This window comes from Leptodactylus fuscus, chromosome 3, assembly GCF_031893055.1.
Source record: "Leptodactylus fuscus isolate aLepFus1 chromosome 3, aLepFus1.hap2, whole genome shotgun sequence".
NCBI classification, from domain to species: domain Eukaryota; kingdom Metazoa; phylum Chordata; class Amphibia; order Anura; family Leptodactylidae; genus Leptodactylus; species Leptodactylus fuscus.
In genome coordinates, this window is record NC_134267.1 from 191,764,390 (window position 1) to 191,776,642 (window position 12,253).

The 12,253-nt window shown below is 41.0% G+C and overlaps 1 protein-coding gene across 1 annotated transcript in view; it reads left to right on the forward strand.

The window, feature by feature from the left end:
* The window catches only part of BOK (BCL2 family apoptosis regulator BOK), a 29,675-nt gene that overhangs the window by 6,395 nt on the left and 11,027 nt on the right, over positions 1–12,253 (forward strand). The window contains exons 2-3 of the mRNA XM_075268963.1: positions 6,700–7,014; positions 11,458–11,586. Of these exons, the coding sequence (XP_075125064.1) occupies positions 6,789–7,014; positions 11,458–11,586 (355 nt within the window). The 5' untranslated portion in view covers positions 6,700–6,788. The remainder of the gene's footprint in view (positions 1–6,699; positions 7,015–11,457; positions 11,587–12,253) is intronic.

Below are 12,253 nucleotides of genomic sequence, written 5' to 3' on the forward strand. Positions count from 1 at the left end.
GGCCTACACTGACTATACAGAGCGTGACCTCAGCATCGGCGTGATGACATAAGTCATCAACTCCCACAGTGAATAGGAGAGAGGACACCCAGCAGCCCTTCAGGTAAGTACTCATATATTTGTGTGTGTACTGTCTGGGGAGGGGGCTACTGTGGACCATTTCATGCTGTGTGGGGATGGGGTTACTGTGGCGTATACAGGTATAATCCTTTGTGGGGGCCACTGCGGGGCAGATTGTACAGTGTGTGGAGGCCACTGCAGAGCAGATTGTACTGTGTGTGGGGACTACTGAGAGGCAGATTGTACTGTGTGGGGTCCACTGCGGGGCAGATTGTACTGTGTGGGGGCCACTGCGGGGCAGATTGTACAGTGTGTGGGGACACTGCGGGGCAGATTGTACTGTGTGTGTGGGACACTGCGGGGCAGATTGTACTGTGTACAGACCTTTACCTTTCAGTACAAGCTCTGTAAAGCCCCATTCACACAACTGTAATTTGTGGGTCCGCAATTGTGGATCCACAGAATTTTAAGGTTAAATTGCTGTGATGGCACTCCGCGATAATTATTGAGTTTTGGGTTACAGTCTGGGCACTCAGTCTCAAAAAGGTTCGCCATCACTGGCCAAGGGGGTCCGTGTACTTTCATTGCTCGCCGCTTTTTAATGCGTTCTGTATTCTGCTCAGGGGTCAGCAAGCAGACTTCCCGAACAGAATACCAAACGCACACGTGAACCAGGCCATAGAGATTTCAATGCTTGGAACATATCCTTTTGTTTACTACACCAGGAATTTAAAGGGTTAAAAGAGAGAACCCAGAAAGTCTATTTCTTACTCATCAGCTGGCACAAGTATATCTGTCTACTGATAAATGCCATCTATATCCAGCCAAGAACACTCAGCTGTAGGACAGAAATCCAGAACACAGCATGAGCCTTCCCAGGTCGCCCAAATGACAGGTGTTATATGTGGTGGTCATATATAAGGTACATTCACATCATGTGGCATAAAAACAGGGAAAAATGCGGCATTTTACATTAACAGAAAAGTTGCTTTGCAGTAAAGAAAATGCGCTGAGGACACACTTGCAGTTTTGGGAATTGCAGCATATCATTTATACCTACAGAAATGCTGGTGGTTTCCCTATAGGTATAATGGAAGCAGAAAGGCTGCAGAGGAAACCTCCAAGAACTTTCTGTCCAAAGCACTGCGGGAACAAAAGCAATGCAATGCCGCTGCGGTTTTTCCCACAGTGATTTTTTGCTGCGGGATGCCACGTGGGACCTTAACCTCATACAGTTTTTGGTGTAGTTCCTTTATCAGTTGTAATACTTTTTTCAGATACAGTTTTAACTGCATCTAACGGCACTGTGTGAATATATAGGTTCTCATCCTTTAGGTTAAGGCACTAAAGCGCTGCGGGAAGAACCGCTGTGTGAACGCAGTTCTTCGGACTTTCTCTTAACATTATATCTATGGGAAAGCCGCCAGCGTTTCCGTAGATATAATTGACATGCTGCGATTTGCAAAGCCGCAATGACTTTGCAAATCGTAGCGTGTCTGCGCTATGATCTTTTCCGCAAAGTGGGGATAGGATTCGCACGAATCCCATCCACTTTTCCTGCACTGTACAACGCCGCAATTTTTCCCGCAGCGTCTCTGCTGCGGGCAAATTGCGGCATTTACGTTCTGTGGGGCCCTGGCCTTAATGTCCACATCTGGTTTGGACTTCAAAAACTGCATTAACAAAACATGAGTGCATGCCCTTACCCTTGGGTACATTTTAACAGTCAAATGGGGCACAGTTAATACTGTATACAAAATTGCATTGGAAATATCAGAGATTTTAAATGCACTCGGCCTATGAGATGCATCCTTACCTGTAATACATTACATTCATGTCCTAGTTTACCAGCACAGTGATGGTGGATCACACAGATTTGGATATGTATTGAAATAATATATAGAGAAGAGACATAAGGCAAACACCCAGCAAATATGACCTGACTATTGAATTAAATCATATGCTACATATTACATTCTGCACATCCATATGGTACTTCACCAACAAAACATTAGTTTAAAGATGCTTTTATTTGGATGGATATCAAAACTATCTTGTGAAAATATCCCAGACACATTCCAGCAGCATCTCGCTATACTATGGCTCAGCTGCAATGCTTTGTTTTTAGCTGCAGGGGGTGGGTTAGAGAAAACAAGCACAAATAGCTCGGCTATGGAGTCATCATTTGTTCATCTTGAGTTGTCCAAAAGTTTATAGGGGTTTTCCATCCCCATAAAACTAAGTGTATAAGTGCCTAATAGGGGCATGTTAAAATACTATAAGGGTACTCACCTCTCCATGATCCCCCACCAGAATGGGCCACAAGCCCAGGCTGAACTCCATCTCCTGGTGTCTCCCAAAAGCCTAGCCCAGCCAGTGACTGGATTGTGGAGGGGTGAGTAACATTTTATTTTATCATACTTGTAATAGGCACTATGACATTTACTTTTCTGTTGCTAGAAACCTTCTTAAGGCTCCACATAGTGGGCTGCAGCGAAAAATTGCACTGTGGGAAAAATCGAAGTGGAAACGCATTGCAGTTTTTCCTGCAGGGTTCTAAACTGTGGACTTTCTACTTCAATTATATCTGCGTTTCTGTAAATATAATTGACATGCTACGAATTTCCGAAAACGCAACGTCTTTGGACATCACAGCATTTCCGCAGAGCGTAGTTTTCTGCAATGTGTAGCTGTGATATATAGTTATGCTTAATATAGTATATAATAGTAATATGAAAGTGTACTACATAATAATACATATGCAGACCAAATAAATATACACATATAAATATGGAGGATATATAAAATGCTTCCAGTGTATATATTCAGAGTATGAATTGATATGGGACCTTATGTCTTCTATGTGCGATATAGATTTATATTACATATTGTATGTGGTTTTTTTAAATTAATCTTTGGATTTAATTAACATGATTATTGGATTTTTAGATTTTTCTCCTGTGTATTGTTTGTTGGAGCAAATTTTTTTTTAAATTTTTTTTTGTCTACCTAGCTCGAAAAAGTGTTACACAATAAAATGTGTTTCACATCAACAAAATGGTCTGCGTGTACAGACTCCATAAGGGCTAGTTCACACGGAGTTCCACGTGTATACATTCCATCGCGGCTGCCGTGAGAGGATACCGGTGTAGTGCACCAGCAGCCCGCCGCAGCATTCCGCGATGGATTAGGCCCAAATAAATGGGCCAGAGCCTCGTGCTTCAGATGCCACTGCTCATTCAGCCACGGAATCCGCGGCAAGATAGGGCAGCTCGCTTCTTTTTTCTGCTACTAGCTAACGGAAAAAAGAAGTGAGCGGTTCCCATTGGAGCCATTTTTGGCAGCGGATTTTGAGGCGGATTCCACGTCAAAATTTGCTGCCAACTTCTCCCATGTGAACGAGCCCTAATTGTACTATTTTCTTTAATAAGGCTTCATACAGACAACTGTACTTTTAATCTGCAATTGAGGATCCAAAATTGCGGATAAAAATACAGTCCCATTCATTTCTATGGGCTTAGAGGCCCTAGACCCTACCACCATGCTTTTCCTATCCCCTCCATCTATCAGGTTTCAGAAACAGTGAAACAATCTTCCCATCCCTGTCGCTATGTGAATTTATTCCTTGCTCAGTGTTTGCCATCTAACATTACATGTACCAATGACTATAAAGAAAGCTCTATGTTGTCCTGGTCAGAAGGCACTTGGACAGACAATGGTTTTCAGCCACCCATATATGAATAATATATATACGGGCTGGGGGCCCTGATGAGAAACCATCTGGCATCTAGACATACTACTGAATGTAATGATGTCGGACTGCTACTATAAGCAGGAGAGATGTAGACTCGTCCTTGCACAAGTCTATGTAGTATGCAGCATACGGTATTTGCAGCCTTGTATACTGGATCTCGGAAATCAACTAGAAAATGTATATTGGGAATTAAAATCTAAACTACTGCTGATGGGGGCCTGCATGCCCCGTTTATGGATTTCTTTGTTTGTCTTTGTTCTTTTATTATAAAACTTTTAATAAAAACCGATTATACATAAAATCTAATCTATAGAAAGGTCATTGTAGACCATATCACACATATCACAGCACACAGAATGTTTTTTGTCCTGATCACTGGAAACAGACATACGACATCCTGTCCAGTCCTCATTTCCATTGGCACCTTCTACTGAAGATTGCAAGTCTTGTAAAAATCAGCGGCATCTGCCAAAAAAAATACATCACTTTTTTTTACCAATAGCAACATTTATCTCTACAGATTAGTCATTGACAATATATGCAATACATTACATTTACAATATATTTATAAGTGATATATAAGGGATTTTATAAAATAATTTTTAACGACTTACGTATTCACTTTGCTGGTTCTGACCTTTAGGGTTAATTAAAAGGAATATCGGAATATAAAGGAAATCTAATTGGAGGGCTGATCTGGGCTACGCGGTACATGTCAGGGCGCCCTCCCTGCTGACACTTACAGCCTTATCAACAGGGACAAAAGGCAAATGAGGAAGACCTCAAAGTAGATACAGGAAAATGCTGTAAAACAAAGATAACAGCCCTACAATAGAAGGAGGGTAACATGGAAGTGTACTTGGTTGCTTCATGTTTTCTTTGTAAAGCACCTGCAAATTCCACAGCTCCTTAAGACCAAGGAATATAGGGATTTGTATGCATTACATGAGAAGGGGGAGCACAAATCTTTGCCTTTGGTGAAAAAAGTCCTAGTTTTGTCCTCGGTGCCCGCTGACATTTAATGCAATGTTATTTTACATAAATAAAGCATAACTACTATATCAATGAATAGCTTTCCATATACTTCGTGTTTCAGCTGTTCGCTACTTTCAAGAATGAGAACACATTTCTCTACGTTCACAGCCTACAGACCTCTCCATGTAATAAAGGGCTTATAGTGACGTACATATGATAGATAAGGGTCACGACCCTGCATAGTGCTCTGGGCTAGTTGTTGACCTGTGACCCCTTGCTTATCAATTCCTAGTCAGTTGGTCCCTTTTTACTTTCTCACTATGGACATATAGTACCCAAAAGGACAGCTTCTACAGAATATCTACCGAATCTCAGCATGGACTAAAGTAAAGGGATAATCCAAGTGGGTTTTATTAAGGGGTTTGTAGCCATTAGACAGCCAAGGAACTGCACCAGATTGGGAAGCCATTTTTAAGTCTAATAGATATGTAGAAGGTGTCACTTTCATTAAGAAGTAAGGAATGTCAGGGGTTAAATGTGCCCATCTTTTAACTGGAACGTAGGGCACTTATTTAAGAGACCTATAGTCCATGTGGTAAGATACTGCTGCGCTGACAGTCTGATATAAACACTTAACTTTCCCAGAACATGGATAATCCAAAAATAACTTTAATAGAATCACGTTCCACTTGTTCGCCATTGCCTCAAGTACTAAGAATGACAGTGAACAAGTACTAATGGAGATACATGTGATCATAGTCCGGGTGGTGGCGAGGCCATGGTTCTCAGAAAGTCAACATGCTATTTAAAAGGGCAAGTATTTAGTGAGAATGGATGGAAATGACACATAGTACATGTGATAAGTGGAGTGGTCAGGCATGTCAGGAAGTTACCAGAGCTGAGGTCAGTTATCTTAGTGTATACACTGACATAATAGGGCAGATTTACTATGAAGAATGTGTCATAGACCGAGCTTGTCTTACATCACATTTATAGACACTAATAGGTAGATTTATTAAAATGACCAACAAAAATATCTTCAGCCTTATGTAGCGAAAAACAGCTAAAAATTCAGGAACAAACGCAGCAAAAATGTGTCACTTTTTTTTCTGCAGCGTTTTTCAGGGCCCCTTCACACGGCGTAAGCGCTCGGCTCATTCCGAGCCGTACACGCGAGCGCTTCTAAACACTTCCCATTCACTTCAATGGGAGCGCTCGTAAAGCCAGCTTTACGAGCGCTCTCATTGAAGTGAATGGGAAGTGTTTACAGTTCGGAATGAGCCGAGCGCTTATTGTGTTTTTCTATGAGGTTTATTAAACCTATAGGAAAGACGCTTGCATTTTCTCAGTTGAAATTGACATGCCGCTTTTTTAAAAATGCGTGCCTTTTTGAAACCGCAACTTTTTTTTTTTTTTTTTTAACAAAAACATTATTGACTTTGCTGTAAAATGCAGCATTTTTCCCGCTGCATTTTCGCAGGTCCTTAGTCTTAGATAATTTTAATAAAGCTATCCCTTTTTGCTACCTGCTCTAGTATAAAGCCAGGGCTTAGTTAAAGGGGGCATGACTTGCCAGAAAGGAGGTTTGGCGGTGAGCCTTAAGATGAAACACTGTGCACCATAAAAGAAGGCAACAAAAAATCCAAATTTCAAAATGTTGAATATTTTTTGTTGTAAACTATGCCAACGAATAGTTGGTCTAAATTTAGAAACTTGTAACTATCTGAAAGACAAGGAACCGGAGCCTGCACCTCGATCTGGAATTGGTACTAGTGACATGTCCAGTTAAAAAAAAATGTCCACCACACAGCCAATTATGATGTTCTTGTGAATGTAGGACTTGATACAGAGCACAGGAATTAGTCAAGTGTTAATAGAGATGCATTATGTTAAATTTTTCTGTTTTCCAGGTATGGTCTAGATAAGAATCTTGATGCCAAGCAATGGTTTTCATGTGAATGGAGTCAAATTGTGAAGTCCTGGACCGCGCACTCTAAAAATGGAGATGCTACGTCGCTCATCTGTGTTTGCTGCAGAAGTTTTAGAGGTTTTTGACAGATCCCCTACAGATAAGGAACTGGTAGCACAAGGGAAAGCTTTATGCAGAGACTATATCCAGGCCCGACTTCAGCGTGCTGGTCTTGGATGGACCAAACCAGAACATGGCATCTCTTCTACAGCAGGGGGACGTATGGCAGAGGTATCTGCAACCTTCCTGAGACTGGGTCAGTACTATTTACTATTGGGATAGCCGTTTAGTTTGAAGAGGTTGTCCAGGCTAAAATTTTATTTCTTACTAGGCCAGAGAGGTGAAAAAACAAAACGCTCACCTGTCTCCAGTACTCTGGTGTCTTTCTGTGCGGTCCGGTCCTATGGTTCAGCTGTTTTCTTGTAGTGGAATTCCTCGCCGGTGGTGATGTTCCTAGGTCCCTTCCAGTAACGCCACTGATTGGTCTGAGCGGCCTAAGAAAGGGACCCCGGGATGTCACAGGTAGTGATGTCCATGTGTGGTAATGAAAAACAACAATAGAATTGCAGGACTGGACCGTGCTGGGAGGCACCAAAGCATCGGGGACAGGTGAGTATGGTTTTTAAAAAAAAATTTCTCACCTCTCCAGCCAAATTAAAAAATAAAATTTTAGCCTGGGCACCCTCTTTAATAAAAGAAGGTAGCCAATGACATTGCATCTCATTTTCTAAAGGATTCATGAAAAAATGAGAGGTGACAATTGATTGGTTGATTTGATCAACTACTATTTGTTTCCTTTGCTCCAGTTTTAATACATGACCCTCATTGTCTCCTCCATTTAATGACTACTGGGATATTTAGTATTCGCACAACTGTAGTCTTTATGCACAAGGTGGAGCGTTTTTATATTGCCCTAATGTTTCATATGACGCTCCATGTTCATTGCATGGTATGCCAACATATTTGAGCAAGCAAACCTGCCACATATTTTCCTTACCATTTCTCCACAACCTCTACTTCATTTTCCTTATATGATTTGTTTTTTTTAGTAATTGTAATAATTCCATTCGTTCTAATGACCTGAGAATCTCCATCTCCAGGAATGTTAGCAGGACACTTAGAAGAATGGAGACATGTAGAATGTTTTCCTGAAAGCCGCAGCGGAAAAACCACCAAAATGGGGTGGTTTTTTTTTTTTATGAAGTATTTTTAGCAGAGTTTTAAAAATACAAAATATAAATATATAAATAGATGACACCCCACCCAAATCTCCGCGAGTTTGCTGCAGGGTTCAGCCTTTGTAGCAATAATTGACATGTCATCCATTATGCTGCAAGTAAGCGGCGGCTAATCCGCTGCGACTACGACATTTGTGTTCCTTGCCTAATTTCTCCCATCCTTCTATTTTATCCACCTTCCTTTTCTTTACGGTTCACAATGTGACTATGTCTTGCTTACTTAATGGGACATAAACCAGATACCTGCCTGAGGGTGATTTAGTTCATGTTTGTGAATATTTTCTACAGGATATTAAAGTTCATGTTCATACACTCAACCTCTAATCTTAACAGTGTCCCTTGGTTTCAGTCATGTCCTTAACAACTGTACAGCTTCATCAGAGATGTGGAGGACATTTTAGCCCTGCTATAAATATATACAGACATTACAACTTTCTAACCAGTCAGACTACAGCTTGCTCTAATCACGTTAGTTTTTCACTCAGTGATGTGGACGATCTCCACTGTTTGGACCAACAATTGACAATGTAAATGCTGCAAATGATCATTGGCATCTGTCAAATAGCACACTATTGTCTGCCAAAAGAAGATCGGCCATACTGGATATTTTTGGCCTGTGGTCATACAAAAATGTCAATCTGCTTATGGCCGATTATTAACCAACTTGCGCAGACTTGCTGTAATTTTTTTTTTATTTTTAACAACTAAAATGTTCCTCTGATCAAGAAGTTTAGTTGTTAATGTTAATAGTCGGTATGAACAATCCCATTGTCGATCACCTGGCCACATGACAGCCCTTCGAAATGTAATGTGTATATCCAGTCGTAGGTTAATATCACACATGAATTATACAGCTGGGTTTCTGTGCCCAAATTACAGAAGACGGTCCTAGCACACCGGCAGGTTCAATGGTCTGACTTGACAACATTGATCCGTAACATGCATACTTTGGGTCAATTGACCTGCAATTGAGCTAAGACGCTAAGACTTCTTGCTATTATGCAGTTGTAGAAGTTAGATTAGACAAATTACCAAACCAAACACATTTGCATGCGCTGTGCAGTAAAAGCACAGACCCCATAGACTATAATGGGGTCCGTGTGCTTGCCACACGCTGCCTGCACAAATCATGTGGACAGGAAAGTAGATTGTGAACTACTTTCCTGTTCGCATGTTCTGTGTGGAGATCTGGCAGCAAACACACAGACCCCATTATAGTCTATGGGGATCCGTGTGTTTTTACTGCACAGCGCTTGCAATTGTGTTTGGTATTCCAACGCAGATGTGAACCAACCCTGAGGCCCCACATTGTGACAATGCAGCGTTGTTTTTGTTGCAAATTTTGCTGCGTTTCTTTTAGCCAAAGTCAGGAGTGGATTGAGCAGAAGGGAGTATGAGAGTATAAAATCTGCAACAAAAACTCTGCATTTCTGCAACATGGGGCTTAAGCCTAAGGCTGGAGTCACACATGCAGTTTTTGATGCAGTTTATGAATCAAGCAAAGGAGTGAGTCCAGAAACGAAGAAAAAGTAAAAACAGTAAGAACAAATGATACCGCTCCTCTCTCCTCTCTCTATATCCTCTCCTGTATTTGTCTCCTAAATCTTTCACAGACACTGATGTGCGTGATATCAGCCTTAAGCATTGGCAAACCCCTGTGAAACTCTTGGTTTTCTCAAACCATGTCACGTTTTCTTCAAGTTAACTTAAAGTAGACAGTTGGAATTCATTACATTTCAATGAGCAATTACTGGGCAATTTCCATGTGATAAACTTCAGTTTAAAGCGTAACTGTGCCAAAAATGAGAAAATCCAGTTGTTAAGACTTGGCTGGCTGGTCAGAAGGTTATTTAAGGGGCACCTTTAAATAATCATATTTAGATTTCTAGACAATAAAATATTTTTAAAATATGAATATTTTTTTTTTAAATAGTTTTAAAGATTTTCTCCTCTATCGTAGTGGTGACCGTCTGTTGTCTTTTGATCGGCTGCCAGTGGATATGACCGTGAATACAGGAACTTTCTATGGTTTGCAGCTTATCAGAATTCCAGCTATGATTGCCTTAGGGTTGGTTCACACTAGCGCTTGTATTCCATCCGGAAGGAGTCCACATGGACACCCCAGGGACGGAATACAAGAGCAATTGCAAGCGATGTGCTGTCAAAGCACACAAACCCCATAGACTATAATGGGTTCCGTGTGTTTGCCGTGCACTGCCCACACGAATCAGGGGTCTGTGTGCTTTGACAGCACATTGCTTGCAATTGCGATTGTATTCCGTCCGGTGGGTGTCCATGCGGACTCCTTCCGGACAGAATACAAGCGCTAGTGTGAACCAACCCTTATTGTGGCTGGGTTATCAGACAGAGACACTGAGGGTACATTCACATGGCGGAAAGTAAAGAGAAATTCCCCTTCATCTTCTCCTGCCGTATTCGGCCACGGTCTAGCCACGATGGGATACAGATGCAGGGCACTGCCATTCCGTTGATCTTTCTGCCATTGACAAGGCCCTCGAGCCGCGGAATCCTCAGTCAAGATTGAGCAGTATTATTTCAGCGTCCATCTGTGATCTCTTTCTTGCATCGCAAAAAAATGTGAGGCAGATTTGGGATGAAATCTACACAGTCAGGGGTAGAATCTGCCCTCAAATCCGTGGCAAATTCCTACATGTGAACATACTCGAAATGTCTAAGAAGATTATTCGGCAACAATACGGAATCATATGGTTTCAGAGTATAGAATATTCTAGTATTTGTGGTTGTGTCATCAACATCTAAACAAAACAACAGACTGTCACCATTCAGATGATTCAAGAAAATCTTTGTCTCTGCAAAATTTTTGATTATTCATATTTGCAAAAACGTTTCACTTTTATTTGTCTAGAAATTTTAATATGATTATGGCCAAGAGAAAACCCCTTTAAGGACTTCTTCACATGGGAAATATGGCCGAAAAACCTGGACCGTATATGGACTGCATTTCTCAGACTGAATCTGGAGACTGGGGCTTCCTTGATTATAGTGATGTACAATGTTAGGAGTCCCTGCCGCCTCTCTTTGGCAACCACTATCCTTTACTATAGACAGCATGGGACAGTACAGATCAATCACTATGATGCTGGGATTCCAGGTTCCCGCTCAGTGTTCATTCAGGGATGTACTTCTGACATGTGGTCTCTATATCACAGACTGAACCTCTCCTTGTGAAATCTGCCCAAACCAGAGATTTTCAATTTAATGGCTATTAGCGTACAAGGCACAGTAACATGAGCTACTATACAGTATATTGCTATATATCAAAATGACATATATAGGTCATTGCAACCAGATAATACAATTACAACACAGTATAGAAAACCATACAACTAAAACCAACTAATAACTTGTATAGGAAGGTATATGTTTGATGCCACACTTTTGATAACTGCTATCTTCACATTATTGCTATTGTATTTCAGGGGATGAGCTTGAATATATGAGACCAGCTGTATACCGGAACATTGCCCGTCAACTCAACATCTCTCTCACCTCCGAATCTGTTCTATCTGACGCTTTTCTTGCAGTCGCAGCAGAGATATTCTCAGCAGGTACTGGAAATTACATATGTGCCCTTTTTACAGTGGAGGTTGTCATCTTAAAGCTAAGGTCCCATGTTGAGAAAAGCTGCTTTTTTGTTGCAGATTTTGATGCCGTTTTTTTTTTATCCAAGGTCTGGAGTGGCTTGGAAAGGAATGGAAAATATAAATGAAGGTTTTAGACTGGGTTAGGCAACCTTTGACACTCCAGCTGTTGTAAAACTACAACTCCCAGCATGCATACTGGCTCTGCTGGTGTTAGAACAACCATGGATGTGAGTGGAGCATGTTGGGAGTTGTAGTTTTACAACAGCTGGAGTGTCAAAGGTTGCCTAACTCAGTGTAAAACCTTCATTTATATTTTTCTGTTCATCAGAATTCTGGCATCAAAAAGTTACAAAACATGACTTTTGGCTTACTTGTGCAAACATTTTGTGACATTTTACATTTTTACACCATTCCACTTATGAAATATGGATGGGGAAGTGGGTAAGGTTAGCCTGACAAGCTGATGGTACCCAGACATATCCTACATGAGTTTAAAAAAAAGTCACAAACACTGTCACCATCTTACTACAATAAGGGATGGCATAGAAAGTGGAGTGACATCTCCAGACAGAAGAGAGAGATTGAAGGTAGGCTAAAATTATTCAACATTGTGTGACATTTAAGAAAATTA